This window comes from Condylura cristata, unplaced genomic scaffold (genome assembly GCF_000260355.1).
Source record: "Condylura cristata isolate star-nosed mole 26May11 unplaced genomic scaffold, ConCri1.0 scaffold00009, whole genome shotgun sequence".
Taxonomy (NCBI): Eukaryota; Metazoa; Chordata; class Mammalia; order Eulipotyphla; family Talpidae; genus Condylura; species Condylura cristata.
In genome coordinates, this window is record NW_004567110.1 from 59,603,067 (window position 1) to 59,629,071 (window position 26,005).

The 26,005-nt window shown below is 33.5% G+C and overlaps 1 protein-coding gene across 2 annotated transcripts in view; it reads left to right on the top strand.

The window, feature by feature from the left end:
• PCMTD1 (protein-L-isoaspartate (D-aspartate) O-methyltransferase domain containing 1) overlaps positions 1-26,005 on the top strand; it is a 62,881-nt gene that overhangs the window by 27,342 nt on the left and 9,534 nt on the right. Inside the window, exons 2-4 of one of the 2 annotated variants that reach the window (XM_004679885.2) lie at positions 1,985-2,415; positions 14,382-14,484; positions 25,138-25,309. In XM_004679885.2, coding sequence (XP_004679942.1) covers positions 2,109-2,415; positions 14,382-14,484; positions 25,138-25,309 — 582 coding nt within the window. In that variant the 5' untranslated portion in view covers positions 1,985-2,108. The remainder of the gene's footprint in view (positions 1-1,984; positions 2,416-14,381; positions 14,485-25,137; positions 25,310-26,005) is intronic. The other variant, XM_012723094.1, reaches the window with a different exon arrangement.

The following is a 26,005-nucleotide window of genomic DNA, read 5'->3' on the forward strand; positions in this document are numbered from 1 at the left end:
TTGGATGGAACCTTTGGAACCAAGTTTGTAAATTTTAGTGTGTTAAATAGAAGTGTGATGTGAGTTCACAGTATTTCCTCTATTCAGAAAGTTAAGGAGACAATAAGAAAAGCCACAAGGGAACAATGACAAGACAAACATCGAGCCAGACTGTGATTAGGGGGACTCCCCAGTAATGCTGATGAGCTCAGTGCTGGGGCCCTGAGAACCCTGGGAAAGCTGGGGTTACCAACCCCTCTGAACTTAAGAATGAGTACAGTCTTTCCAGAGAGTTGGCTGTTATAACTCTTGTTTTGGCCATGACTATTTTGTTTCTGTTCCTTCTTATGTAGAAATTGATAACTTGAGTTCACTATCTATAATTGAATAAAACATAAAGTATGTTGAAAGATGCTGAGTTTGATTTGTTAAGGAAGTTCATATTTGTGTGTGTGTGTGTGCATGGTTGTATATAACATGCTTAGTGCACAAACCATTAAAGTTGTTTATAAGCTTGGTCTCCTTATTTATCATGACAAAGCTTACCAAGTACAGCAATCTTGAGATACATACATAAATATATGCACACACATTAAACATTTGGGCATGGTTTTGTTTATAATTTATATATAAAGTAGGATACTATTCTTTGTGTAAACATTCTTTCAAATTACATTTATATGTGTGTGTGTGTGTGTGTGTGTGTGTATATATATAGTTTTTACATTGTTCATTTTTGTACAATGAATGCTTTCTCCTCAGGTGTAGTTAGTTCCTATAAAAGTCCCACCAACAATCACCTGTGTACCATCACCATAGTCCCTTGTATTCTTCTGTCCGTTTTGATCTCTCTGCTACTCCCTCCCCTACAGAATGTTTCTCTGAGTTATAGTTCATGTTAATTTTGGTTTATTGTTTATGTTGTCATTTTTTTCTTATCCCCTATTTGGTTCTCATATATCCCTCCTATATGTGAAACATTCTGATATTTTTTTTTCCTTCTTTTTCATCGAGCATAATTCCTTACAGCTTCATCCTTGTTGCTGCAAATGGCATCAGTTTATCTTTTGATTGATGCATGGTATTCTATTGTGTATATGTACTACATCTTCTTGATCCAGTCATATATTTTGGGGCATTTGGGTTGTTTCCATATCTTAGCTATTGTAAATAGTGCTTCAGTAAATATAGGGGTGCAGTGTCCTTTTGAATTAATGTTTTGTGTTCTTTGTGTAAACATTTTAAATTTGTGCAATTTGGAATTGTCATTGCATTAAATTCAGATATTTAAAATTAGATAATTATGCATATTAAACTAGACTTATCATCCTCTGAAATAGGCCACATGACTGAATGATAAAGACCTTGGTTCTGAAATGAGAAAGACCATGACCTGGAAGTATTGCTTTCTCTAGCAGCATTGGTATACATTAGGCAACTGCTGGCCACATTTAATACATAGGCACTTCAAATGTGACTAGCTGAATTTGAATTACATATATTTAAAATTATTAATTGAAGTACCACTGGTTAATAACAATATATAGCTTTCAGGAGTATATCATTATTAATAACATTTGCAGATACTATGGATTTACTAAAAGTCTGAGTCCATCCTTCACCATATATTTGTACTCTTTTAGCTGATTTATGTTCTTCCTTTCTTAATAATTTGGTCTTAGAGTCTAAAAATTTATTTTTGTTTTACTTAATTCATTTGAGTTGGTGTAGGTCTAGATAGCCAAATATGACTAGTGGCTACTATGGCCTCATAGCATTAAGTGATTTAACTTTTCTGTGTTTTGATTTTTCATTTGTACATATCAGCTCATACTTTTGTGGTTGTTATGGGAATAATATATTTCAGGAATTTTAACACTATTTCTGGAACTGAATATGTCTTTCATAAAGAGTAGTTATAGTAACTGTTATATACTTAATAAGCTGAAATTATTTTCCTTTGGGCATTGATTTAAACCTGTTTATTTTTATTCTTCCTTTTCAGGATTAATTTAATTTTGGAAATCAAGTGCAATAATAAAAGGAAAATAAACCACACTACATTATTGGAAGCCATTTCTGCTAATTTTATTACATTTTAAAATTTATGATTTGATTTGAATGCTATCATGGGAGGAGCTGTGAGTGCTGGGGAAGATAACGATGACTTAATTGATAATTTAAAAGAAGCTCAGTATATCCGCACTGAAAGAGTGGAACAAGCCTTCAGAGCAATTGATCGTGGAGATTACTATTTGGAAGGCTACCGAGACAATGCTTACAAAGACTTAGCCTGGAAACATGGGAACATACACTTGTCAGCACCTTGCATTTATTCTGAAGTTATGGAAGCATTGAAACTTCAACCAGGATTGTCTTTTCTTAACCTGGGAAGTGGAACCGGATATTTAAGTACAATGGTGGGCTTAATTTTAGGTAATTTTGATTTTGTAAAACTATTTTAAAAAGTAACCTGAGTTTGTATTACTGTTTATGATTTACAGGGTTTGTGACTTTGTGTACAGGGCATTGAATGCATATACTCAAAGTAGTTTCTTAAAGTAGTAATAATCATTTTTTATTCCCAACCCTGCCCTGGGACAATTTGCTTTTGCTTTCAGTCCTAGATTTAAAAAGCTTCTGTACTTGATTCCAATACCCAATCATTGTTTCTTCTTAAAATTGGACAGCTGGTAGGCAGGAAAGTCAGGAGTGTCGTGCAGTCTACTTTAAGGGAAGAGTTCTGACAGCTGGCATAGTGAGTTTGATAGTTATTCATGTCTCAAAAAAAAAGAAAACAGTAGGTTTTCACTAGGGAGACAGGAGTTTGTAGAATATAGAGGTTTGGGCAGAGCTCTGGTAGGATACACAGCAAGATACTGGAAAAAACAGATTAGAGAATTCTGTGTCCGACACTATTCTGTGCTGTGTGTGAGTATACAGCAGTGATCAAAAAGAATAAAGATCTCCAGCCTGAAGATTGCTGAGTGCATACTGAGGGCTGACATTGTTTAAGTACCTTATATACAGTAACTTACTTAATGTTCCTAATAATCCTGCTGTAATTCTCATGTTGGGGAGTAAACTGAGGCACAACAAGGTCAAATAAATACCTTGCTTTAAAGTCTTACAGTTTGGAAGTAAAACTAGGATATGTGGATGTGGGTAGAAAGAACATGGGTGAATTAAAATCTGCTGTAAAACATTATGAGTTGAATGGAGAATGAATAACTATGAGTTTTACTAAGCCACTTAATCCAGCCACTGTATTTACTGAATTTTAGTGTGTGGTAAGCATTACAATAGAACAATAATGCCTGCTATAGACTCCTGTCCTTTAGTTTACAGACATAGAGTAGGAAAGATGTATGAAAATCAATGGTTGTCATCGTGTATGATATGTATTGAGCTGCATGTACAAGTTACAGGGATTAATTGTGATTTAATATTTACTCCAAAGTGACATGGACACATTGTAGAATTTAGAATGACTATAAACTCTGGAGAACACCTCTGTGTCCCAGTGTGCTGCACAGTCTTGGTATATGTCTCACTTGCTCCAACATCAGTATTAATGTACTCTTATTTCCTAAAGTGTCCCAGGTTGGACAGTAAATTATGTGGTCATGTTACATGATTTTTTAAAGAAATTTTCAGGTCTGAAGTTCCTTTTTTTTTTTTAATACCCTGGCAAACTCCTTTATTTTTTAATGGGACCTGCAGTCTGTTTTATTTAAAAAACAAATAGATCCCTTTTATTCCACAATAAAGTATCAAAAATGGTAGCAAGTTACTACTTTTTCACCAAGACATCTAACAGCTTACATTGGAATTTGGTATTACTAACATTCCTGAGCCAGGAATTTTTTTGCAGATTGGAACTCAGACATCTATCATTCTGTCGTTAGGCCCTCTTTGAAGAAAGGGTCTCTAATGATTGAACCAGTCTTCAAATCACAGGTACTCATGGAAGTACTGGGAGAGCTGCTTTTCAAAAAAAATGGGTGTTGCCTTACTGATCAGTTTTGGCAACTGTTTGCTAAAGTCCAGGCCATAGTATCTTGGCTGGCCTCAGAGTGCCTATTTTTCTGATCCTGTCAGCTGGCTCCTTAGAACCTCTCTTGCAGGGAAGTGGAGGGTGCGGAGATTGTTATAACCAGCAGCTTTGGTAGTGATGTAGCCCTCTTGACCACCGTTCCTTAGTTGTAGTCTCCAAGAGATTATACTCCTTGGCTGGATGCATTTATAGGCTGAACTCTTAGTCTGTATCAGAGGGCAGTGGAATTACACGAGGGGAGACTCTTACGTAAATGATCTGCAGTGCACTAGATACTTTGCTCCTGTTACAGCACCTCCAGGGAGTCCTATCTCTAGTTAAATTTTCTTTTTTAAAGATTTATTTATTTATTTGTTTATTTATACAGAACTGGGGTACAGGCCAGAGATGTGGGAGGGTGAGAGGATTCACCAGAGACAGAGTGGGGAGCAGAACAGGCGGATCCACGCAGTACACTGCTGAGGGGAGCAGCGGGCGGGTCAGGAGAGGTCTGCCACGCCATGTGGATCTCCTCCTGGGCAGGCTTCTATTGAACTCGTGGAAGTGGCTTTAGCTGCGCCACCAGGGAGGGCCCCTCTAGTTAAATGTTTGAGGTTATTGGACACTGCTTCAGGGTTGTCTTCTATTTTTTTTTTTTTTTTTAAGATTTATTTATTTGTACATACAGTACCGGGGTACAGGCTAGAGGCTCAGGGGCGGTGAGAGGCTTCACCAGAGACAGAGTGGGGAGCAGAACAGGCAGATCCACGAAGCACACTGCTGAGGGGAGCAGCGGGCGGGTCAGGAGAGGTCTGCCACGCCATGTGGTCACCTCCGGGGCAGGCGGGAATCGAACTCATGCGGAAGTGGCTTTAGCTTCTCAGTGCAGTGCTTTAACCCGCTGTGCCACCAGGGAGGGCCTGTCTTCTATTTTTTAATCCCATACCAAGATGCAGTTCTTATCTTTTGATATGAGATACTCATTTGATGCAAAAGATAAAATGGAAACATTTTAAAGAAGAAATGGTAGAACAATGTCATGCTAATTATAGCTAATAAATCTTGCCTCTGCCCAGCTTCCAGGGAGCTTAATTCCTCCCCCCCCCCCTTCTTGGCTTGTGTTTTCATAAGTATTTAAATCAAGGGGGACTAGGGTGGAGGGTGCATCCATAAAAATCTCTGACAAATACGAAGGAGGATACTATTGCTACCTGTGTTTGCCTGAGTATGGAGAATCAGATTTTATTCCATTGCTTCACGGTGACCATATTAACAAAAGTTACTTCTTTTTTGATAAGTATAGCATCATGATAACCAGCCACGTTTCTTTCCCAGTCACACAAGGAGAGGAGGACAGATCTCACGAGGTAGTGGTTCTCATCTGAGGACATTTATAGTCCTCATAGTCTTGAGGAATCTGTGCCAAGGCAGGCAAGAGCCAGAAAATTTGTTTTTCAGAATACAGAGCAGAAGATTTCCTCTTGAGAAATTTCTACAACTACTCCAAAAATAACCCTGGACAGGTCTTCATTTTGTCAGTGAGAGGAAGTTAGGTTTACCTTCAAGAAATTTCTTGTGATTAAAGTACATTTGTAGTAGTTACTTATTGAAATGTATTTTTGCCCCAGACATGGAGAATGGGACATTTCTACTCCTGATCTGCCTGACTTAGACAATTTGCTTAAGATCAACTTGAAGACAAATTCTCATCTCATTCTTAAGTGTCTTCAAAGTGAAGATTTTCAAAAGGAAACTGGTACTTAATTGATTCCCGTCTCAGTACTGTATTGCTCCTAGTAGGGAATAACTGAAAGTTCGGGTCCAAGAAACGAGTCTTCTCATAACTGTGAAGGCACATTTTTCCGATAGGTCCTAAGTTAATAGGAGTTGAATCTGTAGAGAGATTGGATTGCCAGACTTGGATGTATGCACCTAACTCAGTATGACTTTCTATCCCAAAGGTAGCACACTTGACGGGAGTGTTTCTATAGAGGAGACTGCCAACATACTTGTTGCCATCATGGTTAGACACTCTATTCTTCCTTTTCAGCCATGTATACTGCCTTTGACCTCAGTACCTTTCATAACCTCCCGTCACCCACACAAAGAGATAATTTAATACTATAAAACTCACCATTATAACTTTCAGTAAATTAAAAAAAAAAAGTGCAACATAACCATAATTTGAGCACACTTTATCTCCCCAGAATGAATCCCTTGTGCCCAGGTTTATCCACTCCCATTCTTCACTCCATCCTTAACAATCATTCACTTTTTGTCTTAGATTTACTTTTTCTGTATATATCATAGAACTGGAATCATAACATATATGGTCTTTGTGGTTTCTTTTACTTGCTGTTAAAGTTTGATGTTTCCTCCATGGTATAACATGAATTAGTACCCAAGTCCTTTTTATAACTGAATGATATTCCATTCTATGGATATACTATATTTTATCCATTTACCACTTCATAGACATTTGGGTTACTATCTGGCCATTATGAATATGAGAATTCATGCATGAATTTTTATATGGATATACATTTTCATTCCTATGAATGGAATTGACTCATCTGTGTTGTAACTTTACATTTGACTTTTCAAGGAATTGCCAAATTATATTTTTATTTATGCATACAAGAACTGGGGTACATACAGGCCAGAGGTGTGGGGTGTTTGAGGATTCACCAGAGACAGAGTGAGGAACAGAACAGGCAGACTGACTGAGATACATAGTTGAGAGAGCAGCAGGCATGACAGGAGAATTCTGCTGCTATGGGTCACCTCCATGGGGGGAATCAAGCTCATGCTGCAGTGGCTGTGGATAGCCTCATAGTGCTGCACTTTAACCTGTTGCACCACCCTTGCCAAACTGTTTTCTAAAGTGGTTGTACTACTTTTATGTAGTTACCACAACAATTTGAGGTTTGCATTTCTCCACATGATCACTACGTTTGTTTTATTTGATATACACTTTAGTGGCAATAAAGTGATTTTATGATAAAGTCATGAAAAGTTAAAAACTTGTCCTTTACTAATGGTATGGAACATACATATTCCTGTGCTTTTTCTTTCCTGTATCTTTGCATTATCTTTGCATGTTGTGACCCCATTTTTTAATAAGTTAGTGATGGAGTGGGATACAGGCACATTCACTAGAAGGCATAATACACATTTTTTTTTTTTCATACTCTTAAAAATGCAGGTCAGGGAATCCGGGAGATCTAGAATGATTATATTCCTTCTCTCTCACTACTTTTGATAAAATCTAACACATTATGCTTATTTCTAGCTTTCATAGAGGTTGGTTATTCTGCATTAAACCCTGTTTGCCCTCTTCCCTCCATTCTAGTTTTTTTGGTGGGGTTTGGGATAGGAGAAGTTTTGTTTGCTTTTTAGGAATTATAAAGGCTGTTCATGTATTTTATTTTGGGCTTTAAGCAAATCTGTACTGAAGTGTTAAAAAAGGCATTTTCTGAGATCAGTAAAAGCTAATCATTACAGTAGCAGTTTTAACTGTTACTCCTTGGTCCTAGTTAGGCTTCTGTCTATCTTTTATGTATACATTCCTTATATTGAGTTGACATCACTTAATTTCTTAGGTTTTCATATCTCTATCACTTCTGGCTGTGTGGTAGAAGACATTACTATCAACATTTTAATCATTGCTACTACTGTCTGAAATTATATATATAGTTTGTGAATGCTAACTGCTAGTTATTATAGGGTAGCAAATATGCAATTTTTAAATATTATGAAAGTATAGGTTTTATAAATTTTGTTTTAATAGCAATTTCTTCTGGTTATATTGCTTTATTCTTAAGAGTTGTGAGATAATTTCATTTTAGTGTCAAGTCGTAGGTGGTACTCTGAGAAATTTTTGAGTTTTTACCTTTGAGCTCTTGCCAATTGTGTATTATCCATGTACCAAAAACAGTTGATCCATCAATTCACAAATTTGCCACTTACTAAGATAATTAGTAACTGTCATATCAGTATTTTGAAGTCATTTGTACATATGCACAAAGGAACAAGCACTATAAGTTACTTGTGAGTATGTTGCCAGCTGGAAAAGAAAATGACTGCTTTATTGTTTCAGCTATCTTTCAGAGATGGCCAGAGAATGGCAACAGAAGAGGCAGGGCAAGGCATGAAACTACAGCTCTGGAGAATGTGTTAGTGGGATGGTTTCAGGCAATTTAACACTTTTCATGCTCATTTCCTGATACATCCTGATAGTAAAATAGACTATCAGGATGAATATGTAGGATTTCAGATTATGATCTATTTAAGGTGTTAGACATATACAAATACATGTTTGTACATATGTGTCTGTTTCCCCTGGTAGCAATGGTTTGGTGTTTGCTAGTTAAGTATTTTTCTGGTTAATAAAGCATAAACTACTACAAATAATGTGAATTATCTATTTCAGGAAATTAAAATTTTTTTTTGTGTGTGTGATATAATTTGTAAAATATCTTTCAGTTTAGGAGTTGGCACCTATAGAATTATCTTTGTTTCAGACAGTATCCCTAGATTAAGTTGAATATTAGACTGAATGTCTCTAATTAGAGCCATAATTGACTTGAGTTGGCAGAACTGCTGGGATGTTGATGTCTTCTAGAGGGCTGCCTTCACATTCTCTTTGGGCGTGACTCCTGCAGAGTGAGTCCATCCACTCTGGCCTTCCAAGGTTATCCCCCTCAATTTTAAATAACTATTGCCATTGTAAACAAATTATCTATCCTTTTTTTGTCTGCTGAGCTGTGAACATTCTTGCTCTTCTGAGCTATGCTAGCAAACTGGACATTCAAATATGTAGTGCTTACTGCATGTTTTTTCTTCTGAGTGCACAAGTTTCAAAAAGTTCAAGTTGCGTTTAAGTTACTTTCCTTCTCCCCCATCCCATCCCCCCAATCCTACAAGTCAAATCAGTTTCAAATTTTCTTTTTCTTCTGTGTTTACCATCTTGGTGAAGGATTTTATTCTACTGAGCTACTCAAAGCAAACACCAGAACATCACCTTCTTTTCTTTTCAATTATAATTTGTGGAATATGTAATTATTCAAAGGGTTTAAAATACAAAAGAAGTCTTTAAAAGGATTGTCCTCTTGTCTCCATTTTCTCTAGTTGTCTCTTCACTGAATAATAATTTTTACAGAGCTGAAGGATTTTTGCATTAATACTCACACGATGTTCGTAGGGTTAACAGAGGACTTAAAGTCAGAATTCTCTTAGGTATATAAAGAAAAGAAGAATTGCATTCTAGAATAAAAATAATTTATCTCTCGAATGCCTTAGTTCATGCTAATGATAGATGAAGTAGATTTGGCATATATGATTTTATGCCAATATACTTTTTTAATCAAAATATGAAAAATAAACATTTTTATGCTTTGTGTATATCATTTGCTTTAGTCTTAAGTTTTTAATGGACCACATTTACATCACTGTACTGTATTATACTTTTAAATAGTATACATTTTGATGTTTTGATATTTGCCAACTGGTTAGGAAACAGGTATGCTTGATACTATGCATATACCTTCTGAACAGGCAAAAGCATTTGTTACCAGTTTTATGGACTATTTTTTTTCATTTAACGAAGTAATAGTAAGTAATTGATCACTACACTAGTCCCAGAGCGTAATAAGTTCAGGTGATTCGCAAACATGACGTGAAAGAGTTGATAAAAATGACTTAAGGTGAAATGATTGAAATGATTACTGTAAAAAGTTTTGTGATCAAGCTCTGAAACTATACACATTAACATTTTAATATAACTAGCTCCAGTGTGTTTAAGCTAACATGTTCAGATTCAGTTGAAGTTTGAATGTGTCTTTCTGTAGTATGCTCATTTCATTGTGATGTAAGAACATGAATAAATTATAAGTGGCAATTAGATCATTTGTCTTAAGTATCTAGTTAATAATTACTGAATCTTATGCTGATTCCCTATTCTCCTCCTTTTTAAATCTGTCCATGTACTATTTTATTCCTCTGCATTATACTTCTGGATATTCTCACTAGAAAGGGTGAAACAGAATTTTTGTCTGCTTTTTATCTTTTATTGTCTCTGAATTCTTAGTTATTTATAAATATTTCCACTTTTATTTTGTAATACTAACATTAGTAATAACATTGTAACTTACTGAATGATGTATGTTTATAGATTTATTTATTGAATGATGTTTATATAGTAGTTCTCATTGAAAACAATACAATAGTTTCATAGAAACTAAATAACTGATACCTCTGCTCCCTCTTGTGGTAACTACTAAGTTTTATGAAAATGCTGTTACTTGCAGTTACTAACTCATTAAAATTTTACCAGTGGAAACAGAAATTTGGATAGTCCAAAGACATTTTAGAACTCATTTCAGTTGGGCTTTGTGATAATAAGAAAATTGTGGAAATTGTGGCTCAGGTGTTAGACCCCAAATGCATGTTAGGTTCCTCTTCAGAGCCTGGGCACCATGGGAGATAAATATGTGGTCCAGACATTTGCAGTTTAAATCAAATTACATTTAATTATTTTTAAAGATTTATTTATTTATTCATATAGAACTGGGGTACAGGCCAGAGATGCGGGAAGGTGAGAGGATTCACCAGGGACAGAATGGGGAGCAGAACAGGCAGATCAACAAAGTACACTGCTGACGGGAGCAGCGGGTCAGGAGAGGTCTGCTGCGCCATGTGAATCTCCTCCCTGGCAGGCAGGGATCGAACTCATGTGGAAGTGGCTTAAGCTTCTTAGTGCTGTGCTTTAACCCACTGCACCACCAGGGAGGACCCCATATTTAATTTTTAATTAAAATGAATTGGGAACTTCAATTTAAAAACTTACCAAGTTATTCTAACATACAGTCTGGGTTGAGAACCACTTGAAGGTAACAGTTTTGCTTCTACAATTAACTGGTTTTGTATATAAGAGGGCACATTACAATTTTTAAGAATTTATGTACCCATTTTGTACCTAGCAATGTGTGAAACACTTTCACAAGTGTTTTTCAAGGCCCTGTTTTTATACATAGGAAAAGTTTCAAATGGTAAATAATTGGTTTCATGATATACCTAATTAGGAGAAGGATTGGAAAAACATCTGACTTTAAATCTTACTTCTTTCTCACCACTCCACATGTGTGGAGATCTCAAAATCCTCAACTGAAATGATCTCAAATTAGTTCACTTTTAGACCTATTCTTGATATACCTTTTGCCTGTTTTATAAATTATATTTACACAAAATTCTGAAGGCACTGAGAACTTCAAGATGCCATGTGACTCCGATTTCTCTGGCTTTCCTCAAGCAGTCTTCTATGTTGTATATCACATGCAAACATCATTTTAAGGGTTTCAAAGAGGGGAGGGAGAAAAGCTACAGTGTTGAATTTTATATGGTGATAACATAGATACAAATTAAAAAATGCATTTACACTATCTAAATTAGTAATTGTTGACTTTGATTTTAAAGTTTATCGACTAACTGGTAGATTATCGACTAACTAGTATAAATAAGCTAGATTAGATCCAACTACTACAAACAGAAAAAATAGTGTATTATGTTAGAATTTTATTGTTAGTACTCTTACTAATTTGATTATTTTCAGCCTTATAAACAATTTACAATATAGGATACCTAGGTTTTTTTCATAACTAAAATTTAAATTTCTGTGTACCTATTTTTTTTTACTATTTAACTATTAAAACAGTAAATGTTGATTTAGAAAAAACTTCATATCTCCAAATACAAAATAATAATGGAATCTATTGAATGCAAAGTTAATTTTATGCTTAATCTATTAGATTACCACATTCTTATGAATACTAACATTTTTTCCATTGACAGTCTGTACATTTCTTGTAGTGTGTGTGTACATACACATGCACAGTCATGTTTTTCAGCTTATTTGAAATTCTTACTCTATTTGATTAGTCTATTTTTTTATTTAAAATATAGCACATACATACGGTTAAAACATGTTTCAGACATTAAGAATGTAATCATGAAAATACCTCCTTCCCTCCCTAGAATTCAGCCCCATCCTTGGAAGCAGCTGCTTATGCGTTTTTAGTGTTATTTTTCTGTTTCATTTAATACAGATGTGCATATGAGTTGTAATGAACAGATTGCACTATATCTTATACACTTGATGTATTCTAGTTATTTATCACATTCTAAATAAATATTGAGATATTGGTGACATTGCAGTTTTAATTTCTGCCTTTTATTATGGATTATTTCCAATGTCAATTACTATTCGATTTATAAAGTAATCATAAAATACCCATGTAATTTTAAAATTGAACAATTCCATCTCTTTAAAGTTATAAGTAGTATTTGTACTAGAAGTTAATGCATAGTATATTCTACATCTGTGTTTATGATACTGTTTAAAAATCTTTTGTATGTTAATGAAATTATTTTGTGTTAAGATTACTGGAAAAAGAAGCAATGATCGCTCCCTTAAGATATTTTCTTAAAGTGTAAAGCTTGTTTCTAAAAGTCACCTTGCTGTAGAGAATAAGCAGAAAGCAAATAAAAAACAGTGATGTCTTTACAGCTAGTATAGTCCCTTTTGACCGAGAAACCATGATGTCTACCTTCTTAACACCTCTCATGATGCCTGTGCATTCAGCTTAGTAGAAAACTTCAGATTTTACCAGTGTTGACCTTTTTTATTGATGTCCGTGTAGCCTTAGTTTTGTTTTTTCACATAAATGATTAGTGTAACTAGATTATTAATAGATAATGAAGAGGCTAAAGTAGTTTCTTTTAATTAACAAACTAATAATACCTAGTGAAAATTACATTCATTCCACATAACACATTCTTACCGTGTATGTAATATCAAATAATTGGAGCTTAATTTGAAGTTTCTATCTAAACCGAGGAATACTTTGTTCATTTTTTCCTGCCATTTTATTTCTTTGTGGGAATTCTTTGTGGAAGTTCTCAAAATACTAACTTTTAGTACTAAATCAAAAAATAATCACTGTGCTTTTTAAACTTTTCGCTATTTTTTTATTATTTTGGGGGAAAAAAGACATTTTGGTCATAGTCCAATTGTCTAACACAAGGAGGTGTTAACGTAAGGAGTGAGTCTTGCTTTTTAGATGAAGGCTAATAGAAACAAAATATGACAAGAAAAACACTTAAGATTGCTGCAATCAGAACAGTCTATTTAAAAATGTTCTGAATCTATTTCACAATTAGAATCTCAATATTGAATGCAATGTTAATACACTAAGTTAAAGCATCATTTAACTTGGGCTTCGAGATAGTACCTAATATTTTGGTTTAATTTTTATATAGACAATTTTATGCAAATTTTAAATTTATATGTAAGTAAACACATTCTATAAAAATATGTATAAATATATAAATAATCTAGGCATTTCCTAGATTACAAACCACTTTGATGGTCCTCTAAATACTTACATATGATAGTGATTTTATTGGTTTTTAAAGTAGAGAAATACTTACATATGATAGTGATTTTATTGGTTTTTAAAGTAGAGTTTAATGATGTTCAGTAGAAGGCAAAGTACCTAAGATAAGGGTAAGATATGGAAATTATGTATAAGGCATATAAAATAACACTTAAGACACTTTCCTAAGAGATCAGTCTCAAAAGCAGCAAGTATGTAGAGTGGAAAACTTTCAGAAGCTTGAAGAGGAACTAGATTAAGATTGTGTAATACTTTCATATGGGCAGATAGCATGCCCAATAGCTTGAGGAAATTGGAATCTTGTCTGTATTTTCAGTGAGCCACCACCAGGATGGGGAGAGGATCCATCTCAAGATATTACGTCTTAGGCCTAAGAAAACTTATTCCCATTTCTGGAATGGCACTCACCTTGGCCAAGTGTACAAAGAAATACTGAATAAAAAGTGAAGTATCTGGAATAGAAGAATAAAAACTATTCAGGACCTGCCTGAGGACTAAGTTCTAATACACTTTGGGGATTGCAAGAGGCACACAATGTTTGTGGCCCTGGCCCTCAAAGGATTTAATACTTCCTGGGTAGCAGAGGTTGGGTGCCATGAGATACTTAGTATCTATGTGAATCCAGGGTTTTGGGCATTTTAGGATTACCAAATTTTTACCATAAGTATAAATTAAAAAGATTAATTTTATAGTGTTCTACAGAAGTAGATAAGCTACTCCTTGGGAGAACTGAACTGTTTTTTTTCCAAGTCAAAAGTAAATAGGTTCCATTCACCTTTTTAAATTGGGCTAATAGATCTCCATATAGTTCATGTCTTCTTTAAATGCTCGTGTGATAAATGAGCAGAAATTATAAGAGCTCTGTAAAGATCTTTTTAATACTTTTTATAAAAATGCTGCTGCTACAATTGCAGGTCCTTTTGGAATAAATCATGGGATTGAGCTTCATTCAGATGTGGTGGAATATGCCAAGGAAAAGCTGGAGAGCTTCATCAAAAATAGTGATAGCTTTGATAAGTAAGTATTCATATCTATAGTTTTGGTTTGAAATCATTTGATAAATAGATATATTTGACATGTTTGTTCCTTAAGACAATTAGCTTATTGATCCCGAATTTCTCAGTTAAATACAGCAAAAGTCAATCTGGCATAAAATGAGAGAAAATTTAGTTAGGAAAATTATTCTATATGCTAATTTTGTACATTAGTCTATAATGAAAAATAACATACTGCTTAATTTTATGCTGCTGTTATTTTTCTAGTTGGGTGACAGTCCCATTCATATTACTTACAAATACCTTTTCTGAAGATCTGTAAAGATGCTTGGCATTAGAATACTTTTCTTGAACTGGTTTTATGCCTTTGGTATAGTAATTTTATAGTTTTGTCCTCTAGATTTGTAACCTGTGCATGTACAAAGGACTTTTCTTATAAATGATTACAGTATACTATATTTATCATAGAAGAAATTATCATAGAAATAAGTAGTATAACTTGTGGTAAGGTTGTATTATAGAAATTATTCTGAACTCATACTTTCCAGAAGACACTTCACAGGCTTCAGTCATGCTGGCTGGCAGGGTAGCCTGGTGCATAGTGTTGCTAAAATTCAGCACTAATAATACTGTAGAGTGCAAGGACTTCTTCTAATGTCTAGTATAGAATGAAATAATACAAAATTTGGAAGGCATTTTTATCTAAACTAGTCATATTTTCAAAGAAAAAAGATGCCTTTAAAAGGACAGGAACAGCAAACTAAAACTAGAGGTGCTCTGTAACCACTGTTCTCCAACTTGGCTTATTGGGAGTGGGTCTTCCTCACCCATTGCTAGATCCTGGCCATGACCATAGAGGTGAGAAACTTGGGGGTCGGGGGGAGTGGACCAGAATTAAGGGCTTATATCTAGAGAATGTAGACTCTGGTAACAAAGCCATAAGGGAAACAGACCCTGTGAATAGTTGCTGGTGTGTATTTTTCTTTCTCCTTGTTCTCTGCTGCTTGTCTGCCTTTCCCTGCCCTTTGCATCCATTCTTCTTTGCCATTGCAAACTTTATGTGTATCCTCTGATTGGCTGAGGCAAATCCTCAGTGTTAGAGAGGAAAGGGGGCTTGTGTTTAGGTATGATTGTAATTGTATTTTAAATACCTCAGACAGGCAAGCTTGGATGAGTTGGAAAATGCTTAGGTCTTAATTTGATTCTATAATTAATATAATGGATTTGAGCAAGCCACTTGAGTTTGCTGTATCAGTTTGTTGAACACCACCTTATTTATACCTTCCTTTATAAATAATTAACATTTCATAATTTGAATCATTTTTCAAGTGCTTAATGTGTTGGTTCATATTCTATTTTCAAGAATATTATTGTTTGACAGAAATAAAGGTTCTAAGCCAGTTATTTTATCGTAAATTGGATTCAGTTTTAGCATCCTTTCATATCTTCATTCTTTTCTTGCCTTAAATTAATATCAGGGTAAGTGCTTAAGATGTAGACATGGATGTTATAATATTTATTAAAACTAAAATCTTGTTAAGTTTGAATTCATGCTGCTTTTAAGTCTTTGTTTTGATGTTGAAACAATATATACAGAAGTACCTTTTGAGTGTATTTGAACTAAGAAAATATGAAAGTAATTAGCTAAAATATTTGAGGTTTATTGTAAAGTCCTGTATATTAGGTAGTTATATATCCCATGTATTATTAATACATGAACACAGATAATTCCATTTTGGTTCATTAATTGAGCAGAACAAACTCAAGGAGGAAACTTGAATCACTGAAGCACCTTTATACAAGTTCTTTGGAACTCCAGTTTATTGCTGACAAATGGGTATGGTCCTGGAAACAGTAAAATGTGTAATTTAAAGCATTAACCATGTTGATAAAGTTTAAATAAATGAAAATTGCTTTGATGCTTTTGTGTAACAATCAAATTTATATGGTTTGCATTTTTTTGTATTTTTTTACTACTGTGCAATATGGACTATTTATTCATAATACTGAGTCATGAAATATAATGTCTGATCAAATTGTTCCTGTAAGCTATCTAGTGGTCTGTTTATTTTAGTAGAAATAATCAAGACTTTATATTACATAAATTGTAAAGTTGTATTGGAGAGTTACAATTTATTTTGAAAACAAATTCTTGTATTAATAAACTGGTCATAAAAATGAGGCAGTTTTAGAAATATTCCCTAACTTGGTTTTTAAGTAGTAGTATAAAATATTGGTTATGTATTTTAAATTGTGAAAGTTATTTTGTATATAAAGGGTATTAGATACTGGGGAAATATTTAATTTTGCGTAGTAGAGAATTAAGTAGTCAAATTTAATGAGTAATTCAATGGATTCTTTTTGGTTTATATAATTTGGTTTTGGTGACAGATTATAAAACTAAATTTCTCACGTATGGTTTTAATTATTATACTGTTATCTTAAGGTTTTCAGATGTTTGCTTATTTTGAATCTTTTAAATTTGAAAGGCTTGCTATATAAAGTGATTTTTAAATTCCCATTTCCTGGCAGTTTTACTAAATATTAAATATAGTTGTTTACAGGTCATCAGTTTATTTTAATTAACAAAATATATAAAGTAACTTAGGAAAATCACTATTTATATATTCTTTTGTACCAGATTATCTTTGTGCAAAAAAGAAGTATAGATAGCTAAAACCTAATATTCTTCCAGCCTGTAGGTTTTATTCTTTTATTAATCAGTTCCTTTTTCAGAAGTATTGTCATGTCACTTATGATTAAAAGGTCCTTCAATAATTCTTTACATCTGTTGGCAATTATAGTGAATTTCCAAATGTAACAGAAAAAACCCATAAACCAACTAGTCAACACTACAATATATTATATAAGATGACCTTTTAAGAAAGATAAATGTGTTGTTTTGGGGTATGTACAAAGCAAGCTTAGTTCCTGAGTCTTGAATGTGGTATTCCTTCTTATAAAAAAGGTTCCCTTTATATCATGTATCAATTCAACTTTCCATGATTTAGTCCTATGTCAGCAAGTGAACTGACTTGGAGAGGCAACTTTGAATTTACTGCACTGGGAAATGTGATGAACAGGGTTCTCTTATAATTTGTTCCTTTGATACCAATGTTATTCTTCCATTCACTGAAGTTCCCTTAGAAAACTGACATTTGATACCAAGGGTTTGGTAAAACACACACAAGCTTTACCACTAATGACCAGATAGTAAATATTTTAGATTTCCTATGCTAACTTGTGTTTGTGCAACTCTTAAACCTGACATTGTAGTGTAAAAGCAGTCCTAGACATAGAAAATGCATAGGGTGGGTCTAGTGTTATATAACACTTGCTTTTAAAATAACAAAGCACAGACTATACTTGGCTTGTTACCTACTTTTCTACTCTTCATTCATACACTGCTGATGTCCATAGCCACCTCTGACTTAGTTGTTTGGGCCTAGGTCTTAGTCTTAACTGTCTCTAGGTGTCTGGCTTTCTGGAAGAAAGCAGCTTGGGGACTGTCAAGAGATAAGAGCTAGTGTTTGTGCAGGTACAGTAAGCAAAATAATCTCTTCAGGTGTAGTTACTTGGAAGATTAGGACAATAAAGGAACCTGGAACCTGAATTGTAGACCTTTACTTTATGAGTACTTTGCAAATGACTTGGTTATAGGTATAGTTTTTTTTTTTTTTTTAAAGATTTATTTATGCATACAGAACTGGGGTACAGGCCAGAGGTACAGGGGTGGTGAGAGGATTCACCAGAGACAGAGTGAGGAGCAGAACAGGCAGATTGACGAAGTACACTGCTGAGGGGAGCAGCGGGCGGGTCAGGAGAGGTCTGCCGCGCCATGTGGGTCACGTCCAGGGCAGGCAGGGATCGAACTCATGTGGAAATGGCTTTAGCTCTTTAGTGCTGTGCTTTAACCCGCTGTGCCACCAGGGAGGGCCCTATAGGTATAGTTTTTAAAGCTACATTTATGTGTTTATGTAATATGCATGCACATGTACTTGACATCCTAGGATGCATGCTTTGGAGTGTTTCATTTTCTTTTAAGAAAAGAGGTCAGTAGATCCTGTTTCCCCCTCCTCCAAGGATACAACAACTAATTGTGGAAATATTTATCATTAGTAACCAAATGAGTACAATATAGTCTAATTCATTGAAGATTTTCATTCTATTTGAACACAGGACCATTGTTTCTATATAGTTTGTATAGATGAGTCACCATAGAAGTACTAAAAACTAAAGAGATTTTAAAAAGGACATTTCATCCTTTTTTTTCCCCCAGTGTTATTTACCATCTTAAGTGCTTTATTAATATTTCTAGAGATGATTTTGGTGTCCACATTTCCCAGGTGAGAATCAGAGAAATTATAATCTAAATTAGACTGGTCTTTTTATTTAGTTCCAATTTAACTGTGACTGTTAATATTCTCAGCAATAAGCTGTTACCAATGAAATATAGCCCCAGTACAGAAATAGAAGTAGCACTTTAATTCATTTTTTTCATTCAGTTTAGAAGTGAAGAGTACCCTTAAAATGGTTATGTATACTGTAGCATTCTAAAGAGCATACCTACTCTGTTCATTAATGAGACTCGCCTATGGTGTGTATAACTGTTGGGAACAGGGATGAATGGCTGGGTAGTGCTTTCCTCAGTTGAATTGAGGTGTAAGTTTTAAATCCAGAGAGAGTGTAATCTTTCACATTTTAGGATATCTTATTTATGGCCTAATTTTATTTTCAATTATAGGTTCTTTCCTCACATAATTTTATTTGCATTGGAAGACTCAAATATGTCTATTTTCTGTCAGCTTTATTACTAGAAGCTGTAGTCTGCTTTATCTTCCTACGGTACATTTGAAGTATTTTTGGTATACGTAGTATGAATAGTCAATATTACTTCAGACTACTTACCAGATAATTTGAATGTTTTGACATACTTTTTGAATACTATTCAGATGGTAGTCTTCCAACAGTTATAAACATGACAAACATTAAAATGGAGGAAGAGAAATACTTAAAGATCATCAGGGCTATAAGTTATTTACCATCAGTTAAGAAACAGCATGGGTACAAGTTATATGGCTTCAAACAAATCATTATTAGAAGAATTTATTTGTTGAAGTAAAAGGCTCCCATATATAATATACCTATACAACTTGTATAAAATGTTTTCATCAACTGTTAGTTTTTCTAAAGCTTCATTCAATAAAAAAATCACTTCATTTATTAACACTAGGCTTTGAATAGTGTGTGATTTATTCCGAAATGAGTTTCAGACATTTGGGAGGAAAACACCTGGTTAAGTCTTTTAATATAAATATTCAATAACTTAATTATCACTTGTAAAAAATTTAAATTAAATGGTATTACATTTTGGAGATAAAGATTGTTTACCTCCCATTGTACAGTTTGGAAGTTTTGTCTTTGTTTTAATAAAGTAGTCATAACTCTGAAAATTCAAAAATGTACATTCTAACAAAATGTTTTAAGAAAAAGAAATTTCTCTGACTCACTTGGCAGGTTTTTTTGGATGAGTATGAGAACAAGGTAGGATTCTTTCCTGTGTCCTTGAAATACCTTATTCCGTTGGAATAATTATCTGAAATTTCAATGACAGCATCCTGTGACACTTGATAAACTAGGTGTGCAAATTGTCAGCCCCCCACCTCAACAGTGTATTGAAGGGGAATGTTGTTTTTTCTACTCTCAGTCAGCTCCTAGACCTAGACTATCCGTCTAAGAGGGAAGCTGCAGGGCAAGGCTAGGTCACCCTGATCTCCTAGCAGCTTATCAAAAGAATTATATGGGCAAGTTGGCAAGGTCCCTGCTGTGAAGGAAATCATCTGTCCATCTAAAGATGAAGATATTCCAAGCACAAGCAAAGGAACCCACTGCTAAGGTAAGTGATTAGAATCCTGGTGTTATTTTGGGCAAGTGTTCATGTTCTAAATCCAGACACGTATGTGCTCTACATTTTCCCACAAATGATTTTCATTGTACAATTTTCTGAGAGTATGTCAAGTATTTTCTATTGTCTGAATAAGAAAGTCAAAAAGAAGTCACTAGATTTTTAAGTTCAAATCAGTAAGTGATTATATCTAATTGAGTGAATTTGTAGTTACATATATTTCAGAACTGTTACATTTTCTTGGTATATAGATAATTTATATTGTTGAGTACAGTATAATTTAGGAGTGCAAGTCTTCTCTAACTGGACAGTTTTATTTTGGAAATACCCTTCAAAGAATGTTTTACTTATTACTAATTGAATAATGAAATTAGTGAAATCTCCTAAATCAAGTATAAAAGCTAAGGAAAGAACATGTGAACCATACTTTTAAAAGTAAAATTGTAATCAATAGGAAATAACATTTTGGTAGACCTCTTACTGTTTTATATTCTTTCCTCTCCCCTCAGGTTTCATTTAGTGTGTAAGGTTGATGTGAAAAGGTAGAATTGAGATTTTTCTTTATGTTTAACCTGGATTTTATGTGTAAGTCTATAAAAAGTAGAGTACTATTTTGTAGTAAACTGAAAACTTCTGGTTTATTGCTGCAGTCTTCCATATTATGTAATAATTCTGTTTATGATTTAAAGTATGTCCTTTGCTTATAGAAGTCTGGAAACTTAGATAAGGTATTGCTTTCAGAAGTTAGTGTAAGTGTTGTAATTTACTCTGGTAACATGGTTATCTATCATCTGGGTCTCAAATAGATCATTTTGTTCATAGGTATGATATGAGCATGATATCATATGGATATGATCGTATCTTAAACATTTTTTGCCTGAAAAAATTTAATTGTAGGCTTTTCAAAACAGTATTATTAGCTGTAGAATTGGTATGACATTTATATGAAATGCTTTGATAAAATAGTATACAACGTAACAAAACCAGATTTTCAACTATATAATGAGAAGTACTAAAACTCACCTTCAAGTCTTCTATTATATTTATTGCACACACACATGCACAATATTTATGTAACCTGGTGGTGGTTTTGTTTTCTAGTGTGAAAAATTCATGTATTATAAGTGAGGAAGATCAAGCCATACATAGATAGATAATCCCCAGATGAGCAACTACTTTTGGTGGTCATTTTTTAGTAACTACAAAATTGGCAGTATTACAACTTTTTTGTAATGGTTTTGGCATATAAAATTTTAGATGTTTTAGTGCCAAGAATTAAAAATATTCTCTCCACAATATTTTTATGTTCTTGATTTTTTTTACCATTTCAGTAAAAAAATTACTATTCTAAAAAATTTACTATTTCTCACTTTGTCCAGTCTCTTTGAAATGCTGTCACAAATTTAATTAAACGTTCAAATTTTTGAGTATTCTGCTAAGGTATATTGATTTAAATGTTAAGTGAAACTATAGTTCCTGTATTCCTTTGTAGATACTTCATTTGCATTGATAGAAATTATTTATAAATTTAGATACCTGGTTTTTACCTACAATATTCCTTTGTTCTGATGTACATTATAAAGGAGACAAGATGTTGTTTTTTAGAGTAAGAGTGGCTTGCGTAAGATCTTCAGAAAGTCCCACCCCTCCACCCCCAAAATGGCCTTTAAGTTATAGGATATGTGATTCATTCATTGAAGACAGATTTGCTGTTGCTTAACAACTTGAATTTTGCTTTTACTGGTATTTGGACGGGGAGAGGGGGGGCGTGGGTAGGGGAAATTTCTGTGTTCTCTATAATTAGTAAAACAAGAGCCATCATATTGATATAGCAGGTAACATAGGCACAGACTTTTTCTGTAAATACTTCTGAGCAAGTTTCTTGAGATTTTTGTGGTCAGCAATTTTTGGGGGGCCATATATGAGTTCATATTCAGAGTTGGTAGGTAAAATTAATACAGAACATTTGTATGTTTTGCTTATTTAGTAATTTTTTTGAAGACTGTAATGTGATGGAAATACAATTAAAATTCAGAATGAATATTGAGATAAACAAGAAAAACAATTTTTCAAGAGGAAAGTTGTGTTTAAAGACAAGAGTATCTAGTTTCTGTTTACCTGTGATAAATAATAGCAGGGATTAGTATTTTCAGTTTATATAACTTGATATACATATATACACATAAATCTCAGGGATATATAACTTTTTCATTATACTTCATCTTATATCCCTTGAAAATTATTCCTTATTGTACATATCAGTTTGTACTAACCAGATTTTAATTATTCACATATGGCTAGTATCTACCATGTTAATGTAACTCTTGGTTGTCCTGTTGAGCCTTTAGAGCCTCGAGTGTCATTTCTCAGGAAATATTTGTCTGATTCCCTTGGTTGGTCAGTTTTTGTTCATTTTCAGTTTGATAGAATTAAAACATATATCACACTTGTAAGTTAATCTTAAATTAGTGAAGTTATTTGACACTTTCATACTCTAGATGTAAGCATGACTTCCATTTTAGTTCTAGTGTTTACATAACAACTCAGAAAATAGTATTTTACTGAATGAATTAGGCTCATTACTAGTGAATGTAACTTGACCAGAGTTATACGTTTGATTTTGGTATTAGGCACTGAATTCTTCCTAATTTATTTTGCTGGTATGAGAATGCAATAAAATATCATTAATATGGGAAGTGTTTTTAATTATAATTTGTTTAATGGTATTTTCAGAGATAAACTTTCATAAGACATTTTTAATTAGTAGTAAAGTTTTAAATCTAAAGTTAATTTTTAAAGTTGATTTAATATGCTAATATGCGTGATGATAAAAGAGGTTTAACAATTCACATTTTAAAATTCCTTGCTCACACTTAAAACTAAAAATTATGACTGACTTAAATTATTAAGTTAAATTATTCTAAATGAATTTTTATAAGAGTGAAGATTTAGTCATCAATGAAAATATTGTATCATTTTAAAGAATCTGTACTGTGAGTTTGATAAAATGATTAAACTATGTGATCCAGTAATATGGATTACTGAATTATTAATTACTTTAAGCCAAGAAATTATATTATGATCATATTTTAGACAGTAGTAGGTTATAACATAGTCCTGAGTCTAAAAGAAATCACATATGTACCCCACCCCCAACCTAGAAAGTTTTACACTTTTGTGTGTGTTGAACTAGTAAGAGAAATGTGGTACTATCACAGAGTTGCGTAAAGCTTTGTTGTGAAGCTACTTAAAACTTGACATGTATTTTTAAGAGATAGGCATTTATCAAGTGAGGAAAAGAAGGGTAATTTCAGTCAAAGGAATAGCAGCGTATATACACAGATACTGGGTTTTAAAACACTTTGTAAAAGTTTCTTTAAGCAAGTAGAAACAGTTGATTTAGTATGCCTATAAGGTAGTATTTATAGGCATGAAAATTGAGTCTGAAAGGACACCTTCAGAGTAGAATCATAGAGTTGTACATGACACTCTTAAGAGCTTGAACATACATTGTGGTTAAGAACATTATAATTAGGAAGGGGATACCTAAAAAATGTGAGCAGGGAGAAGGCAATAGTAGTAAAAAAAAAAATAAATAATGGTGCATGAACTTAATTAGTGTGGGAGTGTGGAAGAGAGTATAGAGTACATACTGTTGTTTACGTTGATCCCAACCCCCCTCAACCCTCTGTACCCCATTCCCATTTCTCTAGACCAAGAAGAAAAGAACTGGAAGACAGTAATTAATTCTGGCAAAGTCTTCTGTTAGTGATCATAATGTGTCTATGTTTTACCGAATTTCAATGGAAACTTACTGTGCAATACAAAGGACAGGATATGTTCTACAAAGTAAACTGATTGAATCAGTCAGTGTTTTTTCACAACATGCCAAAATGTTTTAATATAAATTATTTTCAAAAAAAAATCTTGATTTTTGTTCTGTGGTCATAACTTTAATCGAGTTAAAACTGAACAATGTTTCATGCTCCATGCATTCATTTAAAAAAGGATTAATGTAAGTGAAGTTTTACATATATGTTAGAAACTACTTTAGATTTGTCTGTCAGCATCAAGGACTAAATTAGGAGTCTTAAACAGAATAGTCTGCAAAAGCACAACTCTATATCCATGAACCAACACTGTAACCAGGAAGAGGCTGCCAGGATAAAATGCCTGGATAAAAAACACCTCATCCCCACTTTGCATAAAAAGATCGCAAGGGTCAAAGTAGCAGTAAGAAAGTAACACTGTTCATTTTGTTCTATTTTCAAATCTTATGATATACCTCTGCTAAACTAAAAGAGAACCCTCCCTAATCTGGTTATTGTAAGGGTAAATGATGCCTTTAACTTACCAAGTTTTGCCTTTGCATGAGTCCTTCAGATTTTCATTAGGCATCATACATACTTTTTCGGAAAGAGCAGTGAATGTGATGCTTTGTGTTTTGACCCTTGTGATTTTTGTCTTTATCATATATTATTTTGGGGGCATGTGGCTCTGCTGGGCTTTTCATTGTATTCACTTTTTTAAGTCTTAAGTAAGGGTTCAACATGTCAAAAAATAAATTAGTATTTTGAAAATGTGCACTATATCATTGGTAATAAAACTGGTTTGGTCAGTGTTCAACTTCATAAATATGATAGTAAGTAAAATTTTACAATATTTTGTCCTTATAGTTTTAATATTTTTCATATGTCAGAGAACTGGATTATATTAATTTTTTAATACTTTTGTTTAAATAAATTAGAATATGCTTGTTTTTCCATGCAGATTTGAGTTCTGTGAACCTGCATTTGTGGTTGGTAATTGCCTCCAGATAGCCTCTGACAGTCATCAGTATGACCGAATTTATTGTGGAGCTGGAGTTCAGAAAGACCATGAAAACTACATGAAAATATTACTGAAAGTTGGAGGCATTCTAGTAATGCCGATAGAAGATCAGGTACCTTCTACTGTTTTGTTTTTTTTTGCTTAATTACATAGAAAACAAGGAAGGGGAAGTTACTACATTCTAGTTTTTAAAGAAATGCTACTGCTCTTATATTTATCTGTATAGGAAAACTTGAAATGATCATATTTATCTAAAATAGATAATAGAAAAAAATCCCCTTTACAACCATTAAAAGACTCTTTGACTTTCACCCAGACTACCTGTGTGGACTTGCCAAACTGTTTCCTCCTGTAGTTTTCTTACCTGGTGATAATTGAACAGAATATAATGACCTGTAGCAGCTACTCATTTTCCAACATTCTTTAACTCTTTCAAAGTAGCAAAAAGAAATCTTGTTCAGGGTTTGACTTGATGAGTTTAACTCTGTTAAAGAAACAATTTTATTTTGGAATCTTCATGTAGTACTGTATAGGCTCATTTGTAAACATTCTGCAGCTGTTTGTCTACCTGGTTTTTGGTATTAATAGATATAATAAATGTTTGAAATACTAATTTACTGAGAAAGTCAATCTTTCAGAAGCAAAATATTTTAAAAAAATTAAACTATATAAACATCAAATATCTATGCCATCTTTTGTATTTTATGGCAAATATTTGAGTGAAAGTAATGTTGCTGCATTTAAATACAAGTGATTATATAACTTTCATTGACAGTTATTATTTGAAATTGTGAGTGTAAGGAAATAA